Here is a 23,259-nt window from a genome sequence, read left to right on the forward strand (position 1 = left end):
CTCACACAGGCGTGGTGCCCACCCCAACAGAACAACGGCTTCGTGGATGCCGATTTCTTCTAAGGCTTGGGGGCTACGTGCTGGAGACTTTGATTCTGAGAGTTGTAGTTCTGCATTGGGATGAGTGAACAGGTTATTTTGGGGAAGATTTACATGAAATTGTTAGCCAAGCCTTCGTTTAGTGGAAGGCCTACTCTGTCAGTATATGACAGGGATCCAGTCACTATGACCTGGGGATTCGGAGGAGGCGATGAAGATGATAAAGGACAGAATTCCTTCCTTCAAGGCCTCTCTAATCTGGCTGATAGTTTAAACATTGCGTTTGTGGAATCCACGATAAGGTCCTTTGATCTCCTGCTTTGATCAGTCAGCCCAACACTCCAAGGTCTGGGAGATGCTCTGTGTCTGCCTTACCCAGGGAGAAGGACAGGGTTAAGAAAGCTACGTTGAATTAGAGGTAGCCAAATACCAGCCAAAACGCAGGATCATCATGGCACCATTTTTTTGTGTTTTTTTTTATTCAAAAAAGTCAAGATTTTAAAAAAGATTTTTTAAACAAGAAAAAGATCTGACTTTTCTCACTATTGCCTTCTTATTTTGATTTGAAAGCAATGTTAAGATCTTGTTGTAAAAGCCAAAAGTCACCTATGTTGACCGAATGATACGTCTCCTCTTTATAACATCTACAGAATTCATAGGGAAATGCTGTAACCCACAGAATATTTAAAATATGTCTTTGGTTTCCAATCTTAAGTCTCCAAAGAAGTTAAAGGCTTTGTTTGTTTGTTTGTTTGTTTGTTTGGCTTTTCTTTTTTAAAAGTGTTTTAAATTATTCATTTTATATGAATGAGCGTTTTTGCTTGCATGTATGTATGTGCACCGCATGTGTGTGTGTGGTACCCACAGAGGCCAGAAGAGGGCATCAGATCTCCTGGAACTAGAGTTGTCCATGGTTATGGGCCATCGTATGGGCTCTAGGGACAGAACCCACAGGCAATCTTCATCGATGAGCCATCACATCTCACCCATTTTGCTTTTCTTCAAAAGCTAATCTTATCTTATGTCACGTTTGATTTATCTACTGTCGAGGACTGAGAGAAATAGATTTTGTGTGTATCACAATCTAGCTCCTACAGCCATACTACCTAGGAGCCGCGCACACGCTGATGGCCCATGCTGACAATGCCCCTGTGGGAAGCATTGCTGACCTGATTTCATGTACCCGTGAGCATGGTTGGGTGAGCATCCCTTGGGTTGGGTGATGGCAGCTGTGGTGCTGGTGAAGATGCAGCTATGGTGTTGGTGAAGTTCCTAGGGCTTGAGGAAGCAACTCCCTGAGAGTCACATGACTGCAATGATGCTAGAGAGAAAGCTACACAAAGTTTTCCTTCCAGATTAAAAAAAAAAAGGCGGGGGGGGGAGGACGACTGGTGGTGGGAGGATAAGAAATTGGTGTAAAAAGTAAATATTAAGAAAGCTTAGAAATATGTCCAGGAATGGAGGTGGAACCTAGTGATCACCATCCCCTCCTAGGCCTCCCTTCCAGGACTTAGAAACCCCGTGGCGTAGCCTTCAGTCGCCTAGCTTTTAAAAGTCTCCGGTGCTGGCCTATTCAACAGCTAGCTTCTTTTGTACACAAGATAGACTGTGTACAAATTCACAGTGTGAATTTATTGTCATTTGAGTGTTCTCGGGAAGGTATTCTCAAACTCAGAGGCTGTTATTTTTTAGTGTTACAGAGTGCTCAGTTTCCTTGATGTATCAATGTTCCTTGTACAGTTTGTTTTACTGTAAACCATGCTAGGTCCTAGCACGTCTGGCTGTTAGCTGGGAATTGCACCCGTGCATGTGGTCCATGCCTTCTCTTTCAATCTCTCCAAATTCTTTTTGTTATTTCCTGGAGACTTCTGATGTAGGAAGTTTATCTAGAAAGATTTCTTTAAGGACTCCAAACTATATCTCTAAATACAGAACAGGATGGCCATGGGGTTAAAAAAAGATAACTGCTCATCAAAATTATGCTTTCTTCCATTTTAGCGCTTCTCTTTTTAAATACACAACACTCTCCACAGGTTAAAATTGTGTTAGCTTTTACCACACTTTTCTATTGAGGCAATACAAAGGAAAACTTAGAAAGGGACTTGATGTCTTGTGATTGGTTTTAGCTGACACATCTGCCTGGTTGCTACGCCTTCTTTTAAGAGGTATTGTGCCGTTGGTAAAGTGTTTGCTCAGCACGAGTGGGAGCCTGGCTTATATCCTCGGTAGCACATAAACTTGGCATGATTGTGCATGCATGTAATACTAGACCCAGAAGGTGCAGCTAACAAGATCAGGAGTTCAAAGTCATCCTCGGCTACACAGGCAGATCAAGGCCAGCCTAAGTGACATGATACCCTGTCTCTAAATAAAGGAATTGCATGAGATTTGAATAACAACCAAAAAATTCTTTTAAGGAGTCCTGGTTTCCTGCACAAAAGCAGCACAAGACGAAGGCGATGAAAACCCCAGCATGGGTGGGGGAGGGGCTCACAAAGCCCACATCTAGTAGGGAATCTGTTGGCAAGTGATGGCTGTTGGCAGAGAAGAGAGTCGTGTATCTCTAGGAGATGTGTACAACGATAGATGGTACGTGCTCCTCCTGTGGATGGAGCCACCTCCGTGCATGGATGGCAGCACTAATGGCACTCAGTGGTCTTTTTTTTTTTTTTAAGTGGAAGGCATGAAGTTGGGAGGGAATGTGTTTGAAAGGATCTAGGGAGATATGTGAGACAGTGTGCACACACACACACATGTGCACGCGCACTCACACACACTAGCACATGCATATACATGCATACACACCCACTCACACATCCACATACAGATACATACACTCACACACACACATATAGGCACACCTGCGCACACAGCCACACCCATACACACACACATATTCACAGAGAAGCACTCACATGCCCCAGCCCCGTCTCTCTCTCTCTCTCTCTCTCTCTCTCTCTCTCTCTCTCTCTCTCTCTCTTTCTCATTCTCTCTCCGTTCCTCCCTTTCCCATTCAGGACAGCATTTGGAGGCACACATCAATGCCATACTTACAATGGTCCCTTAGAGAATTTGTTGACATAAGAACATGTACGAAGCAGCTACAAAGATCCAGTTTCTCACCTAGAAAATATTCACTGAGACACCAACAAAGCTCTACCCTAAGATGATGTCTTTCAAAGGACCAAAGAGGCAGATGGTACTCAAATACATAAGTAATTAGATCATCGCCACACATTGTTTCTCTGAATTAAACAAATGAGTCGTGAGGTGAAACGTATAAAAGACCCACTTTCCTTAGGATGGCTGACGTTGGAAGAGGAGTCTTCAAGCACAAGCCAGAGCCTGGCACTGAGCAGGTGCTTGGCTGTGTTCGCTGAATGAGAGCAAGCACCTGAAGAAAAGTGGCAGGCAAAAGATGAACAGTGAAGGAGAGGCAGGCACCAAAGGCCCTGGGTGAAGACCGTGGCCTTTCAGTCACTCACGAGAGGTTTGGATTAATGTTCTCGATCCACTTCACTTCCTCTCTACCACTGAGCTCTCTAACTCACGCCCTGGTCCTGGCCCGTGTGGTCTACAGTAGCTCACCCTCTTCCTAGTGAAACGTCAAAGGATGTAATGTGCACCACTGAGCAGGCGCAGTCTCATGCTAGTGTAAACCCTGGTGGTAGAACGCTTAGGGAAAGTTACTGGTTATAGCAGACGAAATAGAGTGGCAGCATTCTGAGTGTGCCTACCACCGTGTGCTGTGCACAAACGGACTCGTAGCGCCTTTGTTTTGTGGGTGGAAAACAGTGAGGAGGGAGAGCAATGTGTTCCGGATGCACTGAAGCAGTGGGCACGGCTTGCTGGGGCTGAGCTTCCCCAGGGAATGGCCTCATTCTGAGACATGGAAAGGCATGGGGACTTTGTGCTATATTCAAACCAGAGCATGTGTGTGTGTGGAGACACCACACAACTAACTCCATTATCACGCATCATTCTGGGGATGCAAAACATACATCCCAGCTCTACCACAGCCGTTATTACCCAATGGCAAATATATATATATATATATATATATATGTGTGTGTGTGTGTGTGTGTGTGTGTGTGTGTGTGTGTTTGTGTGTGTGTGTGTGTGTAGAAGAGTGACCAATGGACCACATGTGGGCTGACTGGGCTCAAAGTCCAGAGAAATAGGTGTACTTCGGATTTCTTATCCACGGCTCCTGGTTCACGGCTCCTATAATCCTTGCGGTTTATTACATAACTAGAATGGTAAAAATACATTTTGTTAAGGGAGGAGAGGAGGGATGGGACTACAGCCAGGATGTAAAGTGAATAAACAAAGAAAGAAGGAAAAAAATTGACTCAGGTCCCTGAAGTGTCTCCAAGTAGATAAAAGTAAAATGTAGCCAAGCGTTTGCAAATAAAGTGATTTTTAGAGGTACCACTGATAAACACTTAATGGGATTGAGGAGTCAGCAGGAATCAATGAGTGAGTTAAAAGGGATCTCAGGGAGGGAGAAAGAGCTGAAGGTTCAGCTCATTATCGGTGGCCAATGTTTTAACCAACGCTTCCTCCCACCTTATGAAATCTCTTTTTTTTTTTTTTAAGGCAAGTGCCTGAGGTTGAGGACTTCCAGGAAGGTGACAAGGAACACATCCCTGTGCTGGGGGGTGGGGGGGGCCGTCCCCATGGGGACAGAGGATGCTGTGCTCGGGACCTTGCCCTATAGGTCACCTACAGAGTTGTTTAGTTACACCTTTAAATTTATCCTTTGCAATAAGCAGATAGGTATGAAAAATATACAAACTGGTGTAAGGCTCAGCATTTATGTTCGTAATGTAACAATACCCACGCCTTAGCCGTGAGTTTGTAACTAAGGACTGTGTTAACTCACACGCAGTTGTTAGTGTGAATCGTTTTACAGCTTTTTAAAAGACAACTTTTCAGCCATTGATGTCTAGTCAGAAGCAGCCACACCCTTCCTGTGGAGTCTGGGAAAGGCTTCCTGACGACAAGGAGGAAAGGTTATCCGCTGTACCGGCGCAGAGCGACTGCTGCCCGTTCCTGGAGTGCAATGACTTCTAAAGTAAATGCAGGGCCACACGATAGGACAAGGTGGGCTCAGAGGCACTCATGGAATTCCAAACAGTGAGAGAAAATAAGAAATGAGTCAACGTATTTATACATAGAACAGTTTTATAAACTCTCCATGGAAAAGATGGTTTCAGGAACATGCCCTTTGCTTCCTGGAACATGTAGCCATATTTGCGTATTAACACTGTAGCTGCGATTTCCCCCCCCCCCCCTTTTTTTAACTTTATGTATTTTGTATGTGTGTGAGTGTCTTGTTTGCAGTTATGCTTTGTGCATCTCATGCATGCCTGGTGCCCATGAGGTCAGAAGAGCATCTAATCCCCTGGAACTGTAGTTGTGACTCACCGTGTGGGCGCTGGCAAATAAACCCAGGTCCTCTACAAAAGCAGTGAGGGCCTTTAACTGCTTAGCTCCCTCTGCAGCCCCATAAGTCACAGCAGTCTAAGTTGGCCCTGTTTTCTCATTATCTGTTATTTTTATGGGCTGTTAGAACACACAGAGTATTGGAAGCTCTGTTGTCAGCCTTAAGATGATAATGATAAAATGCTAATAAATTAAAAGTCTGCAATTATATGCCTTTGGAAAAGAGCTATTTACAGCTATTGGCCCTTTCCATCATGTACTAATGTGATTCTTCAACTATATTGAGGATATTAAAAATGATTTAAGCTCAATTATGTTCATCTTTGATAACTCAAAAATAAAAATGGATTTAAAGACTCAACTTCTTATTTCCCTGGCTCCCGTTGCTGGCCTTACTCTTGGCAGGTTCCTGTTAATTGGGAAGTATCTTTTGGAAAGATATTTTGTCATAGTCCTGTTTGCTCCTTTTCAAATGTCGTCAGTTATCCTCATCTAAATCATGAGGAACTATTACATATGTTAGAAAGTTGGCCAAAAAGAATGCAGCATGTTAGTACATGTGTGTGTGTGTGTGTGTGTGAGAGAGAGAGAGAGAGAGAGAGAGAGAGAGAGAGAGAGAGAGAGAGAGAGAGAGCGCACTTGGGAAAAATAGGATTTATTGAAGATTTCCAGAGACAGTGAAAATCTGGTATATTTAAAGGGGAAGACTGCAAATCCGAAAAGCCAATCAGAAAAATTGAAAGTCCCAAGGAAAATGACAACAACAACAAAAAAAGCATGAACACCAGGAATTAGTAAGTGGGGCCCATGCAATGAGTGAATTTGAGGGAGAACCAAAACATAAAATAAAATAAAATTATTTGTACACATCTGTTGCTGAACAAACTAAAGCTTGTTCAAGTAAGATTGGCAAAGTTGTTTTCCTATTTGTAATTTTATAGTAGCTCTCTCTGCGATGCCTTTAGAACATTGCTCTTATCAACTGAGGTAACCTTGTTTTCTGAATACAGAAATTATTTCTGTTAATACATCTGGACCGTAGTCAAGGCATTGAAATCTCAGCTGTGTTGCCAAGGCAGCCATGACAGTTGGGGTGGGGGTGGGGGGTACAGGTAGACGGCTAAGAATTACCTTAAGCAAACACAAAATGGAATCTGAACGCCTTATCTTAGTCAGTTCAGTGGGGCCATGTCTTTTGCTAAGAGCCTCAAAAACCTTACGACTATGAGCGTGGTGGCAAAGTTTCGCTATTATTACCCATGCACCACTTAGTACTTTTGCTTTGGAGATAGAAGGTTTTTTTCCACTAGGACCTACTTTTAGACACACAGTTCTTCGGGCTATAGTGCAGATGCTAATGTGCTGCAGTTAGTGTAGAAAACCCTGCAGGAACTTTAAAAGGTGTAGAAAACTGAGTGTTTCCCACTGAACCAGGTTGGTAATTGCTTTCTTCTGTCAGCCGGAGGGTGGCACGGCCTTCCACTGGCCAGTCAGTACTGAAGTTGCTTGCTGGGGCTAGAACACGTCGGTGATCATTACTTTGTTGTCGGCTCACAATATTTGCCTAAGATTTTAGGGAGCACACAGACCTGAGCGAGAGAAATGTTAGAGTGGATGGAGGAATGAAGGTCCTGTTCGGGCTCTTTGCGGGTCTTTTGACTCTGGCTTGATGTCAAGAGGATGCGCACTGTGACAAATGAGGGCTTTGAGGTGAGAAGGGCTAGAGCCCTCTAATAAAAGGCTTCAGGAAAGAGTGTGGGCGACCCAGGGAAATGTGCTCCGGTCAAGTTTAAGCCTGGGAAAAAGAGGCCCTGGAGAAAGCAGATGAGAAAGATAAGGAAGGAAGATGGGGGGGGGGGAGGGGGGAGGCGGGAGCTCTGGGTGTAGAGAGGAGAGGGGGCTGAAAAGTGAGAGGGCTCAAGCACCCTTTAAGGATTTGAAGACAGGGTTGAGGACCACCGAGAAGGAAAAAGTGAAAGTCGAGGAAGAGGAGGAGGAGGAGAAAACAGAGCTCCGCAGCCCAGGCAGGGACCCTTGGCTAGGGTGGCGGCAGGGGAGGCGGGGCGGGGGCGGCGGGGGGGGGGGCGTGTGCAGCTTGGCTGGCCTCAGGCCCCCTTTGGCAGCCTCAGGCGTTGCCTCCTCGAGACTCCCTCCCTCTCCGGAGCATTGTTCCTTTGCCGGGAGACAAGGAAATTGCCTTTTGATTGCGGAAGTCCCGGACGGGGCTTGGGGGCGAGGCAGCGCGGGTCAGAATGGCAGCGTGGGAAGGGCCGCGCGCCGAGGGCCCCCGCCGCCTGTCGCGTCCGCAGCCCTCCCCGGGGCGGCAGCAGAAGCAGCGGCTGCAGCGGCCCCTGAGCGACTCCAGCCCGGAGAGACGCGCGCTGCGCCCGCTGGGCGCGCTGAGCGCGCAACAAGTGGTACCCGAGGCGGCCTGGCTGTCCTCCCAGCGAGATGCTGTACCATGGAGCTGTACTGGCCTTGTGGATCACGCTGAGCCTCCAGCAGGTGAGCTGGCAGAGCAGGGCTTGTGACGGATGCTGCTCCACGCACGAAGCCAAGAACCGAATCCATCCAGTTCCCAGCCTGCCTCCCGGGCTGCGCTGCTAGATGGACAGGACCTGAAATCTCTTGCCATCCTTTCCAGAAATCTTGTCATCTGCCAAACTGGACGGCTAGCCCTGCAGTCCAGAGGGCAACCTCCTATCTTCAGCTGCTCCTGGGGGAGGTGGAGCAAGCAGGCTGAAAGCTGCCTGCTGTCCACTTCCCTTGTGGGCCCTTTCCTGGGCTGGAGGGTACGAGGACAGCTGAGGCTGGGCTCCAGTGCTGAAGACAGGTGACTCTGGGAGGTTGCTGTGGACATCTTAGGCAGTGCAGACCGTGGGCTTACTCTGTGCTCTCTGATTGTTTTGCAGACTGGAGTGGAAGAGCCAGTGACGTGTAACTTCACAGTGTTGGAGTCTAGGGTCTCCAGCTTGTCAGCGTCTATCCAATGGCGGACCTTCGGGTCACCCTGTAACTTTAGTCTCATCTACAGCAGTGATACCTCAGGGCCCATATGGTGCCATCCCTTTCGGATAGACAATGTTACCTATGGATGTAACCCCAAGGATTTACAAGCGGGGACCTTCTATAACTTCAAAATTGTGTCTCTGGATGGAAACGAGAAAACGCTGGTCTTACAGACAGGTAAAGAGTGACAGGTGTGGTGGGATGGCCGAGCACTCTAAACTGAGCCTTGTCTTTTCATACTGGAGCTTTCATTTGATCTCTGTGCATTTAAAAAGGTGTGTGTGTGTGTGTGTGTGTGTGTGTGTGTGTGTGTGTGTGTGTGTTACAATTAGACCAGGATTTCTAGTTGGATAAGATCTGGTCAGAACAGCTTTCTTGACTCCCTTGATGCTGAGAATGACAGCTGCCTAAACAGCCAGAGAGAAAGGGATGCAGGGGGAAGTGGGGATTTTATTTTATTTTTATTTTTTTATTGATGTGGTTTGAGCTTCCATCACATTAAACTGTCAAACATCAGAATCACTGTAAGCAAATGTTTTGCGAATGAGTGATGGGGTTGTGTGGATTAGGAGTGTGCTTGGCTGTACGTGTAGGACATGAACCAGGACATAAAATCTTTGGGAATAAAACAGTACTATTCATAGGGAAAGTTGAAAGGGGCCTCTGAAGAAGAGGGTGGAATGATGGTTTTTGTGTTTCCTGAGTTACGTAAGAGTAGAGACTACTCCTTGGTCACTCTGACCTTCGAGCCAATGATTTCCCAGCAACTCCTTCCATGTGTGGATGCTAAGAGTCCGTCTCTCTTGCCCTCCATCCCATTCTCTTATCTGTGAAATGAGAGACTGTACTGGTGCCTTGGGCCCACATTCTACCCACCTGCAGGGGCTATCCCAGGCATCACCTCCCACCTGCAGGGGCTATCCCAGGCATCACCTCCCACCTGCAGGGGCTATCCCAGGCATCACCTCCCACCTGCAGGGGCTATCCCAGGCATCACCTCCCACCTGCAGGGGCTATCCCAGGCATCACCTCCCACCTGCTGGGCTATCCCAGGCATCACCTCCCACCTGCTGGGCTATCCCAGGCATCACCTCCCACCTGCAGGGGCTATCCCAGGCATCACCTCCCACCTGCAGGGGCTATCCCAGGCATCACCTCCCACCTGCAGGGGCTATCCCAGGCATCACCTCCCACCTGCTGGGCTATCCCAGGCATCACCTCCCACCTGCTGGGCTATCCCAGGCATCACCTCCCACCTGCAGGGGCTATCCCAGGCATCACCTCCCACCTGCAGGGCTATCCCAGGCATCACCTCCCACCTGCTGGGCTATCCCAGGCATCACCTCCCACCTGCAGGGGCTATCCCAGGCATCACCTCCCACCTGCTGGGCTATCCCAGGCATCACCTCCCACCTGCAGGGGCTATCCCAGGCATCACCTCCCACCTGCAGGGGCTATCCCAGGCATCACCTCCCACCTGCAGGGGCTATCCCAGGCATCACCTCCCACCTGCAGGGGCTATCCCAGGCATCACCTCCCACCTGCAGGGGCTATCCCAGGCATCACCTCCCACCTGCTGGGCTATCCCAGGCATCACCTCCCACCTGCAGGGGCTATCCCAGGCATCACCTCCCACCTGCAGGGGCTATCCCAGGCATCACCTCCCACCTGCAGGGGCTATCCCAGGCATCACCTCCCACCTGCAGGGCTATCCCAGGCATCACCTCCCACCTGCTGGGCTATCCCAGGCATCACCTCCCACCTGCAGGGGCTATCCCAGGCATCACCTCCCACCTGCTGGGCTATCCCAGGCATCACCTCCCACCTGCTGGGCTATCCCAGGCATCACCTCCCACCTGCAGGGGCTATCCCAGGCATCACCTCCCACCTGCAGGGCTATCCCAGGCATCACCTCCCACCTGCTGGGCTATCCCAGGCATCACCTCCCACCTGCTGGGCTATCCCAGGCATCACCTCCCACCTGCTGGGCTATCCCAGGCATCACCTCCCACCTGCTGGGCCTATCCCAGGCATTTACCTCCCTGGAGCCTCAGCCAGTGGGGATGCTGCAAATCCTCCAATTAATTACACTTTGCCATCTCTGTTCCTTCAACCAGAAGTTCAAATGGAAGAGAAAAAGCTCTGAAAGCTAAATTAATAAATGAGTTATCTTTATGATTTTTCCCTATTTCTACGAGAACACAGATGATTTCTTTGGCCATAGCTCTTTGAAAACCACTGTCTGAGGGCACTGCACGCAGGGTCAGGAAATCTCACCAGGCCCCTGAAATGAAATATTAATCCTTTCATGGTTTATTTTTTAAGCCACAGTGTCCACTTACATCACTTGACTTAGTACGGATGAATCATATAGGTGGTTTCTGAGACTTAATTAAAAAGGAACCTTAATTTGAAAAGACAAGCTATTTGTTAAGAATATGCTTGTGTTTATATGGAAGCAGGGAGAATAAAATCAACTACAGAATTAGATGGTTTCTCAGGAGTTGGAGCAGCTGCGTTTTCAGTCAATACTTCGTTGGTTTCTTAGAAATTGAAGACAGTTCTGTGAATATTCACATTACTATGACTACGGAATATTGAACCTAGAACTTCCAGACATGCTGGTCGCACCGGAAAGGGTCTCACCAACAATGTGTGTTTAGTGGGGGAAAAAAGATAGTTTAAAGTAGCTGCATTTTAGGAGCTTTTGGGGAAAGCTTAAGCCTTAAGGAGCTTGGAGACAGTTGTTAAATCCAAGGATTTGTTTTTTGGCAAAAAGATCACGAGCAAAAGTTCACTAAAGATGTTAGCAGCATAAAGCAAGCTTTGAGTTGTGACACAGGGAGATCCTTCAAGTCCAAAGGTGAAATATAAGAACCCTTCACGATTGACTGTGTTGTTTTCCCACCCTAGGGACAGGATTAGGCAAACACCGTGCAAGTGAGCTATGCCCCAGACTCGTTATTTTGCTTAAGGAGGTAGTTTTCACCATACATTTCCTGAGCGTCAGGATAAATGTGGACAATGAAAATTGCAGATGGTGTCTGAGTAATGGTTAATTTCCTCATGTTGGTTTGTATGGTGGTGTATCTTTCTCAAAATTCTCCATGACTTTAAGATAAAGATTTCATTTAAATAAAAATTTTGAATTAAGATTTTAAAACTTGTTTTAGGGAGGATTTTTTAGTTGTTTATTTATACATTTATTATAATGTAGTGTTTTCTAGATTTTAAAGACACATTTTGATAAGAAAAACAAGTATTATTCCTCAATATTGATTACTAAGCTGCAGAGATGAGATCCCTAAATCATAGTTTACCATGACTAAAGTAATGCCAGCTAGTCTAATATCAACTCAGAGAAAGAGTCAAACAAGCAGAAGACCTTATTCAAAATGTGACTTCTTCCTTCACGGCCTTTTACCAAGCTTTCTGGTCTAGTATGAATCACAACAAAACCAAGCCTCATTCATGACCGGACATTAGACTGTTGCTTACATGGTTAGGTGTGATTTGGGGTGATGGATTTTACTGACAGTCCAAAATAGTTAATTATTTTGTCTTATGTGGACCTGGAGTTAAGGATTCAAGAAATCAAATAAGAAGTATCTTAACAGTAGTAAAACCCATTCCACATTTCAAATCAGATTTGGACATTGTGGGTTCAAATTAGCTTAGCAAGTACGCACTGTGCAGGACCGCAAAGGAAGCCACAGCAGAGGAAGACTGAGGAGTTTGTAAAGTCATAGTGGGGAAAAAAAATCCCTAAAACTCGTAGTCCTGAGCAGACGTGAGAGGTCTTATTGACAGTGGCCACACAGACGTCCACCTCTTCCCTGAATGAGGACTTTGTCCCGCCCCATGGGCGCCAGGCTGTCATAACCACAGAGAAGATGGTGGGCTGTTCTCAAGTTTATCTGGTCATTCACTGGAAATACAACAAAACACTGTAAACGTCAAGTTGTGTAGTTGTGAGTTTACCAGGAAGTGATACAATAGCCATACCAAATGTTGAATAAGTAGGCGTGCTTCAAAGACTACAACAGAGCTTGCGCAGTGGTGGCCTCTGGGGATGCATAGGTGTTTAAATAATGACCAGACTCTGCTTGGCTTCTGTGGCATCTGTGAAAAGTTCAGTTCATTTCTGCAGCATTAAAAACGCCAAGTCCGCTGGGCACATCTTTAATCCCAGCACTTGGGAAGCGGAAGCAGCTGGGTCTCTACGAGTTCGAGGCCAGCCTGGTCTACATACTGAGTTCCAGGCCAGCCAGAGCTATATAGGGAGACACTGTCAAAAAAAAAAAAAGCTACATTTTTAGGTCAGTTTCAGATTTACAGAAAAGTTATGACAATAGCACACAGATACCTCAGATTTCCTTATTATTACTTACAGTGTTTGTTGCCCTGAACGAGCCAGTACTACCATGATTAACTCAAGTCCATAACGGATTTGCACTTTATTGTTTTTTACCCATCGTCCTTCTCTGTCCCAGGGTTTTATTTGGGGTCCACAGGACATCCCTTTTTGCTGATAATCCAGACAGCTTTGAGTATTTAAGACCACACTCACACACTCCTGGGTTTTGCTCTATAGCCCGAGACTGATGTTTTTCTTAGGTTTAGCCTGGGGCTCCAGGCTCTGGGTTTTCAGGAGAAGGACTCTGTGCAGAGGTCAAGTTCTCAGCAGGCCACGCAGCGGCTCTTCCTGTGAGCATGACCTGCCCCTTTTGGTGCTGAGCAGTTGGCTGAGGTGCGTTCAGCTTCCCGTACTTTATCTCGCCTCCCTGAGCCCAGTGCAATGGAAGTGGAACTCACTTGACCTGGGGAGATTAATACTCACAGGCCCTGGATTTCTCGTTACTCTCAGCTACTTATTAACAATCTTCCTGGGAGGGGAGGGAGCGTCGGAAAGCCCCCCACTCTCAAATGATTTTAAGTATCTTAACGTGGTGAATGTCTTAGTCTGTATGAAGAACACTGAGGCACTTTAATTTTCAAGGTACACTGCATCAGATATTATTTTCATTCAAAAAAATGTTATTTACTGTATTGGACTGACTAAGGCTGCCACACCAAAACCTGAGTAATTTAAAAAACAAAATTGATTCCCCCCCCCCCCTCACTCCTCGAGGCTAGGATTCCAAGGTCAAAATGTCTACAGCTTTTCTGTCCTGCTAGGCTTCTTTCTTAGTGTGACAGCTCTGTCCTTCCACGTGCAGGACTGTGTCCCTGTTCTCTTTTCTTCTTCCTGCCCTCCCCCCCTCCCCCTCCCCCTCCCCCTCCCCCTCCCCCTCCCCCTCCCCCTCCCCCTCCCCCTCTCCCCCTCCCCCTCCCCCTCCCCCTCCCCCTCCCCCTCCCCCTCCCCCCTCTCCCCCTCCCCCTTCCCCTCTCCTTCTCTCCTCTCCTCTTCTGGAAAGGACACTAGTCATATTAGATCAGAGTCCAGCCTAATGACCCAGTTTGGGTTACTCACCTCTTTAAAGACCTGACTGTCTCAACTACAGGCTCATTGCAGGACTGCTGGGGCTTGCAGGTTCAATCTGCAAGTTAACTCTAACTTTAAATACAAGCCATTATTTCTGAAAACTGTCAGTAACTTTCTATCATCAAAAAACATTTGCAGAGATTGTTATAAGAAACCGTCCCTGGCTTCTATGCTATGTGGAATGAGTGTGAAGTTGGAAACAATAGAGCGAGGGAGCCAAAGTGCACCAATGCACACCGCAACTTGGGAGCCGTTGACATCTCTTGTCTATCATTCATTGGCAGTAAAATTCAGGGACCATGCCTTCTTATATGTGGTTAAATGGATACTAGCCTAGAACTATTTATTGTGATTTCCCAAAAGAAAGGGTGTGTGTGTGTGTGTGTGTGTGTGTGTGTGTGTGTGTGTGTGTGTGTGTATGTGTGTTTGCTTTTATGGTACAGAACTCTCCATATTTAATACACTGAGACAGAAATTATCTATTATGTTGACTACATGTTTTTGTTGTTTTATTTGGGTTTTGTTTGCTTTTTTTGTTTTTGTTTTTGTTTTTGAGACAAGGTCTCCCCTTGTACTCCCAGGCTGGTGACAAACTCATGACAATTCTCTCTCCTCAGCCTCTCTGGTCTATATACCATTTGACTGTCTCATGGCAGCTGTGGACTTTTGAAGGGACTGTTTGCATCATGGTTCAGAGATGAGTTCTGAAGGCAGATTGCCTCTGCTGCTCACTGGCCAGGAAGTTTAGAGGAAGTTGCTTTCGCCTCTGGGCCATTTGTTAATCTGTATAGTAGGGGGTGATAAAACAATGCTTACCTCATAGGGCTAATTGGGAGATTTTAATTGTCAAATTGGATAATTAGTCACTCGACAAATTAGAATAATTGGTCACATCCTTCTTGCAGTATACCTACCACTGCTTCCTCTGATTACGATGGATTTGTCCATCCTCCTGGAAATAACAGAATTTTCACAAACCCACCGAGCTCACATGTGACAGAGTTCCACCTCAGTGTTCTTACCACAGAATGGGACCACTGCTGAGCACATGTTAGTTCCTTCAGACTTCTACGTGATGCGCTACTATTCACAAGTCAACTTTCAAGGAGAAAAAAGAAAAAACATAGAAAAGAGCAGAAGGAACTGTTTCGCCTCTCTTTTTCATACGTTGATTCGCTAGGTTTCCTATAGAAGAGAAAAGATGGTACTCACAACTTTCTTATTGGACAACCAAGCCCATTGGGTATATGAATATATATATACACACATATGTGTATATATATGCAGATATGTCACTAAATGTATAATATACAGCCAAAAGGAGCACAACAGGTTTTTGGGATTTTTGTTTTGAATTTTTTTCTTCCTTCAAAGTGGAAGAAAACACTGAAAATATCAAATACGTAAGAGAGTAAAAAAGAGAGTTTAGACTCTGAGCCTGTAGGATACAACCCCTTTGGGGGTTCACATGTCAGATACCTTGCATAGCAGATATTTACATTATGATTCATAACAGTAGCAAAATGACAGTTATGACATAGCAATGAAATAACTTTATGGTTGTGGGGTCACCACAGCATGAGCAACTGTTCTAAAGGGTTGCGGCGTTATGAAAGGTGAGAGCTACTGGTATAGAGAGATAACTCAACAGCTAAGAGGACTTGTTCTTTCAAAAAGGATGTGGGTTCAATTCCCAGAACCCATAGAGTGGCTCATGACTGTCCATCACTCCAGTTCCAGGGAACCCAGCACCCTCTTTTGACCTCTTCACCACCACGCGCACACACGGCACACAGGCATATGTGTGAGCAAAACACTCATGCACATAAAATATATTGGATTTAAAAAAAAAGAACAGTATAATGAAATAGCATGTAGCTATTACCTGCCCTTCACCAATCCCCAGTTCATGACCAGCCTGGTTTCACGTGTATCTTTGCCTCACTGCTCATCATTTTGAACAATCCGAATCCTAGAGATTTCATTTCATTTCTAACTACTTCAGTGTGTTATAAGTATGAGGACACCATGGGGAACAGAACACACCCCCCTGGGAAGGTTGCTTGCTCCCTGCTGATGTCCTGGTGGCTGTAGGGTTGCTTTGTGCTGACGCATTTCTCCAGCTCACTGGAAGTGAACTCAGCAGTGTTTTAGGCTAACCTCCCTTGTCTCCTTCCTGAAGCTTACATCTTAAGCCCACAGTCACTCTGGCTATTATTTCTGCCTTTCAACTTTAGCACTGAAATGTCCTTTATTCCTGTATAAACCAAGGATCCTAAATCCAGAAATTTTGAAATTCCCCAAAACCTGAAACATTCTGAGCACTGACATGATGTCACAAGTGGAAAATTCCATGGGATGAAACTCTGTTTTCTGCATGAATTTTTTTTTCTTTTTTCTTTTTTTAATATTTAATTAATTTATTCAGATTACATCTCAATTGTTTTCCTCTCACTTGTATCCTCCCATTCCTCCTCCCCTCCCACTTTCACTCTATTCTCTTCCCCTAGGTCTATGATTAAGGGGACGTCCTCCCCCACTATATAATCAAGGCTATCAAGTCTCGTCTTGGCAGCCTGCTTATCCCTTCTCTGAGTGCCACCAGGCCTCCCCACCAAGGGGAAGTGGTCAAATATGGGGCACCAGAGTTCATGTCTGAGTCAGTCCCGGCTCTCCACACAACTGTGGGGAATGTCCTGTCCATTGGCTAGATCAATGTTTACTGCATGTATTGTCCTTGGGTGGTACAGTAACCTGAGCAGACCCCTCTGCATCCAGATCTGCCAGTCATGATGTTCTTCTTGTAGGTTTCTAGGACCTTCTGGATCCTTCTATTTCCCCATTCTCCCATACTTCTTTCACCTAGTGTTCCAATAGGAAGTCCCCATATCTATCCCAATCTTCTGGTAAGTGAAGACTTTCATGGGAGATTCCTTTTGGGCTAGTGTCCAATTATAAGTGAGTATATGCCATGTGAGTCTTTCTGCTTCTGGGTTAACTCACTCATTATGATCCTTTCTAGTTCCATCCATTTGTCCACAATTTTTGGGATTTCCTTGTTTTTAATAGCTGAATAGTATTCCATAGTGTAAATGTACCACAGTTTCTTTATCCATTCTTCGACTGAGGGACATTTAGGTTGTTTCCAGGTTCTGGCTATTACAAATAAGACTGCTATGAACATAATTGAGCATATGTCCTTGTTGTGTGGTGGAGCATCTTCTGGGTATATGAATTATTTTAAGTAATATAAAATTACCTTTGTGCTATGTGCCTAAGATGTAATAAAACATGTAAATGTGTGTTCAGACATGGGTTCAGTCTTCAAGGTATCTCATTATGGTGTATGGAAATATTTCAAAAAAGGGAGAAGTCATTTTGTGTGGAGCCCAAGATTAGCAGGAAGACTCACACCAACAGCATTCGACAAAGGGCCCTTCTTGCGGCAGGGCTAGCCTTAGCACTTCCTCCTCACGGCCTCTTACCACAGCTCTGAAAAATACATATTGCATGTTCTCCTTAGGGTGAGGGGTTATGGAGCAAGGGGACGGCATTCCTGGCCTAGAGCCATCTTTGTGACAGACGCCAGTGCTGGGATGAACCCAAGTCTGGGTGTGATGTCAAAGTCAGCCTCCTGGATAATTCACCTTTATTCTGCTTATCCTCCCTACACTGTTGTAAATGACGTGGCAAATAACTGTCGAAACTCCTCTAACTTCCTTCAAGGTTGCAGGAGATTTATAGATACCTTGTGGCTGAAGTTTACTAATGTCCGGCATTAATCTAACGTCTGGCAATCATACTGATGTACTGGCACCATACCGTTATGTTCCAGATTAGCATAATATATTGCATCATCCTTAAAGTAAGGAAGAAAGCTGACTACAGCAGTGGTTCTCAACCTTGTGAATGCTGCGACCCTTTAATACATGGCGACCACCCTCCCCCCAACCGTAAGATTCCTTTTGGTACTACTTTATATAACTGTAATTCTGCTACTGCTATGAATCACAGTGCAAACAAGTGTGCTTTCCAGTGTCCTTAGGCGACACCTGGGAAGGGGTCAGTCCACCTCAGAGGGTCAGGACCCACAGGTTGAGAACCACTGGACTACAGTCAACCAACAAAGGAAATTCTCTCCACTAGAAACGTGTACTGAATGTGTGGAGACTGTAGGCAGTTCCTTTTCTTATTTTATTTTATTTTATTTTATTTTATTTTAAATGTATTTTATTAATTTATTCATATTACATCTCAATTGTTATTCCATCCCATGTTGCAGTTCCTTTTCTATGCTATTTCTCTTCTCATTTTTGAGAGAATGTAGCAGGGATTATTGGGGATTATGCTCCACCCCCACCTAATTGCCATGAAAAAGAAAACCCGACCCTCTTGTTATTTTATTTGAACATTGATGTTCATTCCAGTTTACATAAAATGCCAAGTAAATGTAGCTTGCCACAAGCCGTGCTTGCTACCCATCTGCTTTTAAATAAGAGCGACGGACATCCCAGTTTCTGTAAAGCTACCAGAACATGGCTTTGGGCACACAGAGGTCTCCTGGAGTGAGACAGTAAAGGAAGATAAAATTTGAAAGAGGGGTGATGCCCAGAGTCAGAGAAGCCTTGAACGCCTGAGAGTAAACGTGGGTTTTTCTCCGAGCTGGATGCTAATGAAGATCTTGCAGCTTCCATGTTGGTGAGGACGGCAGATAGGAGAGACACTCGTGGGGTAAACTGGCAGCAGTGGTGGGAAGACATGAGATAAGGACAACACTGAAACACGTCTTGAGTAATCTAGCACAAAGTGCTCAGCCTCTGAGAATTGCAGTGAAGTTAGTGGGGAAAGGGACAGACAAGAAAAAACACTTTAAAATTCAACGGGGAGACTCCCCTGAAGAGCCAACATCCACTGCAGGGCGTGACTCTGCCTGTTGTTGTGTCTCTCCCGTACTCTAAAAGCTCATGCTGATGTCTGTTACCACCATTTTTTAATAAACCCCAACCTAGCTTCATAAGATAATAAATAGGTGTATAGTTCGAGGGGGCTTTTGTGAGCCTAGAGTTGGACACAGGTGCCCTCACTGCTGTTCTTTGAGCAGCCTCTCAGCTACGGAGCTCTGTAAGCATGCTGAATATGCAACCCAGGCAGCATTTCGGATGCTAGGAAGAACATACAGTTTGCACCTGAGTGTCAAATATTTAGCTGTACCTCCTGGTGCCTATGGTTGGTGTCTCTCAGCTTCTCTTCCGACTGAGAAGGTTCAGTGTAAATCATGGCATCCTTTGCAGATATAATGCAGGTCCTATACAGCTGTTGACACCAACGCATAGGTTGGCTGCACTCCTCTTGGTTTAAAATCATTTCTAAAATAAAATTCAATCATTTCATATTCTCCGCCTAGGAATCCATGTGTCAATAAGCACTAATGTTGTTAGTAACCTCATGGATAAAAACTATAAGAATTAAATATTACTTGCATTAGAAATATAATTTTCTCCTTTTTTAAAAGATTTATTATTATGTATACAGTGCTCTGCCTACATGTACTCCTGCAGGCCAGAAGAGGCACCATATCACATTACAGATGGCTGTGAGCCACCATGCCATTGCTGGGAATTGAACTCAGGACCTCTGGAAGAGGAGCCAGTACTCTTAACCGCTGAGCCATCTCTCCAGGCCTAATTTTCTCCTTTTCAAATGACTTAAAAAAAAAAAAAAAAGGAAAACATAATTCATTTTGGCTTAGGAATTTTGCCAAGCTTTGTCTTTCCTCCTGAAAACGGAAAAACTGGATTGACAGTTATATAACTGAATTGTCAAACAGTGTTAAAATCCCCCCTCACACACACATACCACATACATGCATGCATGCATACATACATACATGGGCTGGGAGATGGCCCATGGGTTAAGCCTTTCCATACATGTGAGGACCTGTGTTGAAATCCCCAGGACCCACATAAGCACAGGCCTGGTCACAGGTGTCCATAATCCCAGTGCTCACAGGGCAAGACAGGAAGTGGAGAAAGGATTTTCCCAGGTAGCTTAGGGGCCAGCCTGGCGTATGCAGAAACAGAAGGGTGGAGTACAGAGGCACCCAACCGATGCTGCGATCTGACCTCCACACACACACTGTGGCGTAGCTGCACACTAGCACTCACGCACACTAACTTGCACACGAACATATCACACATGCTGGCACACACCAAAGAAGCTTGCACCCCAAATAGAAGCATCTGACTTATATCCACTATGAAACCGAAAACGTTTCGAATGCAGTGCGTTTTCACTGGGCTTAGACTAAAAAGAAAGCGACAAACCCTTTTGCTTCTACAGCAGGCAGAGGCCGCCACCGTGGACCACTGCCAACGCTGGGCTTTATCACAGTGTAAATGGAGTTTTAAGTGTTTGTTTCCAGGGCAGGTTCTCGAAGCCCGGGCACTTCCCAGCCTCATTGTTTCTTTGTTCTGCAGGGTGTACAAAGGATTGGCTGTTTTGTTTTCTGGCTCAGAGAGATTAGATAAAGTCTGCATTTCTGAAGCTCAACCTCTAGGCACGCAACCTTAAAATTCATATTCATGGCTCACTTTATTTTGCAGATTATGTGTATTTAGAGTATACTGGTCAAAGCACTTTCTCTAACCTTCATCTGGCTTGGTAGTAAGCACAGATGGCGGGGATTTATTCCTAACTGGCACTGGTGAAATTACTGCTTTCACCCTTGTCCTTAAGATGCTACTTCAGCAAAAATGTTTCTGCTTGGTCCCTTTGCATCGTCTTTGCGGTTTGCTGGCTCTTAGACTCTCACAACCATGGATGCCTTGTTCTTGCCAGGTACCTAAAACACCTTGTGTGCGGGGCAACTACCTTCTTTCCTTTCAATAAGGCATCTGTTGTGTAGGATAAAGAAATTTTAAATAACACCCTCATCACTCCCCTCCCCCCCAAAAAAAACTCTAGTTTTCAGTTTTAAAAAGGAAACTATGAATACAAATTATCTTGGGAAGTTCTTATTTTAACTTGAGAGTTAGAAAATTAGTTCCAAGATTTTACCGAGACTTTTTTTTTTTAATAACAGAAGCAATTGAAGATATCATCAGTCTAGTTTGCAACATTTTTGTTTTATTTTTGCCTCCTTGTTATCAATGATTCAGAAGGAAACACTTATTTCTTTGATAAATGAGACAAAAATAGATTTTGTACTGAGCACCCATGGCATGTTGGGTAAAAAATCTTCTCTATATCTGGTTCACTCCCAAAACTCCTTGGAAGTCTAGTATTTATTATTATCGTTACTTATTTATTTTGCTCCAGATGAATAGGGAGGTCGAGTCTCCCATGAAGCACCACTCTCTCACAGTGTCACATCAGTGGTGTGCAATGGAACCCAGATTTGAACGTAACTCTGTCCAGCTCTAGAGTCCATGCTCTCTGGGACCAGGTGTCCCTGGTCCTGGGCAGGTAAACCAGCATGCAATAGGAACCATGAAGACAGCTGACTTTGAGCATTGTGAGTTCCCCAAGCATAAGACAACCAAGCCTCAGAGCCAGAGTCAAAGTCACCGAGTGCTAAAGCATGGAACCTTTGGGTGAATGCGAGGGTTGAGACAGCTTGAAGTGTGCTTGTTTGCACGGCTCACCTATGCTCTGGGCTTTCTGTCTGAGGTATCACCTTAATTTGCTTGTCAGCTGTTCTTGTGTTTTTAATGATTACTGATACCTGTGTTCACCACAAAGGGGCATCTGCACCAAGGTGTACTTTTATTATTTCTATAATGCTTGGTACCATAAACTAAATGCAGCCCCTCAGGAGGAAGCTACAGTTTAGATCTGTATATCTGTGCCACTCAAACAAATCGCCCGAATTACAAATTGCTCCCCCTGCCCCAATAGCTCCTTCTGACTTCTGGAGCCAAAAACTGCTTAGGGTTGTTAAATTTTCCTCATGAAGATGTTTCTCAATGGGTTCTGCACCCAGCATGCACAGCAGAGGGAGCCTAATTTCATATATCCAGCTCCTTACTGTACCTAATAAGTAGATGCTCATAAAATCCTGTTGACCTTTGACCTAATTCCCAATTCCATGATACCCTCTTCATGCTGATTCAAGTTCATTGGTGGAGCCCAGAGTTGCAGAAACTGACCCTGACTTCAAGAATGTCAGTGAAATGATGTGAATTGTTAGGTGCAAAACTTTGTCCATCTTTGTCCAAAGTTTGTCCAAAACTTTGTCAGTTCTGGGGACCCCGGCAACGTCAGTGTGCTCCAGAACTAAGGTTTTAAAAATATAGGCCTAGTGGTGATCCCAGCTGTTGGGAGTATCGATTCTTGTAAGCAAATCTATTTTAGAATCAATATCAACTCTGTGTCTCTTGTGATTATCCAATAGCTAAAAGCTACCCAAACTTATGTATGCAAATGATGCCAAGCATCCACAGGCTATGAAAAAGCTGAGTACAAATTTCACACTCCTATTATCTCCTAGTAGTTTGCATTTTCGGGTTGGATCCTCAATATTTAACAAAGCGCAGGCTGAGTGCTTGTCAGTGTCCGAGAACACGCTGAACTTGCAAGTCAAAGAAAGCACAACTTTGATTGAACTTTCAAGGTCAGACCTACCTTAATAAAAAGCCCTTTTCTGAAAATAGGAGTTCACTTCTCTAATAGGTAAGGGAGGTGTGTCTTTGCAAAATGAGACAGTGGGTTTGCAGGTACAGCAGCACACCATTATCCACACACACACACACACACACACTCACTCAGGAAGCAAATTCTTTACATTTTTAAGGGAAGTGAGCCTTGGCTGCAGCAGGATAAACAGTTACTGCCCAAGCCCTCACGCTGTCCTCTCTTTGATGATGTTTGCCTTGCAGATCCTTTGCCTCCTGCCAGGTTTGAAGTCAACCCTGAGAAGACAGCTTCAACCACTCTGCAGGTTCAGTGGGCTCCCTCTTCTGGAAAAGTCACCCGGTATGAGGTGCAGTTATTTGATGATAACAATCAAAAGATACAAGAAGTCCAAGTTCAAGAAAGTAGCACATGGAACCAATACACTTTTTTGAACCTCACTGCTGGTAATAGCTACAAAATCTCCATCACAGCTGTTTCTGGAGAAAAACGCTCCGCTCCCATGTATACCAATGGGTCAACAGGTAAGACCCCGTGTTGTCTGTAGTTAACACTCTGCGGTGTCTTTTTTTCCTCTTTCTTCTTTTGGATGGTGCTTGGGATGAGACCTCAGGGACTCCTGCATGTTAGGCAAACACTCGCCAGCC

General features: G+C 45.3%; 1 protein-coding gene across 2 annotated transcripts in view; it reads left to right on the top strand.

The window, feature by feature from the left end:
- PTPRB (protein tyrosine phosphatase receptor type B) overlaps positions 1–23,259 on the top strand; it is a 110,351-nt gene that overhangs the window by 18,042 nt on the left and 69,050 nt on the right. The window contains exons 1-3 of one of the 2 annotated variants that reach the window (XM_084794133.1): positions 7,748–7,992; positions 8,400–8,673; positions 22,858–23,136. In XM_084794133.1, the coding sequence (XP_084650259.1) occupies positions 7,939–7,992; positions 8,400–8,673; positions 22,858–23,136 (607 nt within the window). In that variant the 5' untranslated portion in view covers positions 7,748–7,938. Of the gene's footprint in view, positions 1–7,747; positions 7,993–8,399; positions 8,674–22,857; positions 23,137–23,259 lie in introns of those variants that run through there. The other variant, XM_084794132.1, reaches the window with a different exon arrangement.

The sequence above is a fragment of the Acomys minous genome, assembly GCF_964271855.1.
Source record: "Acomys minous genome assembly, chromosome: 9".
NCBI lineage: Eukaryota > Metazoa > Chordata > Mammalia > Rodentia > Muridae > Acomys > Acomys minous.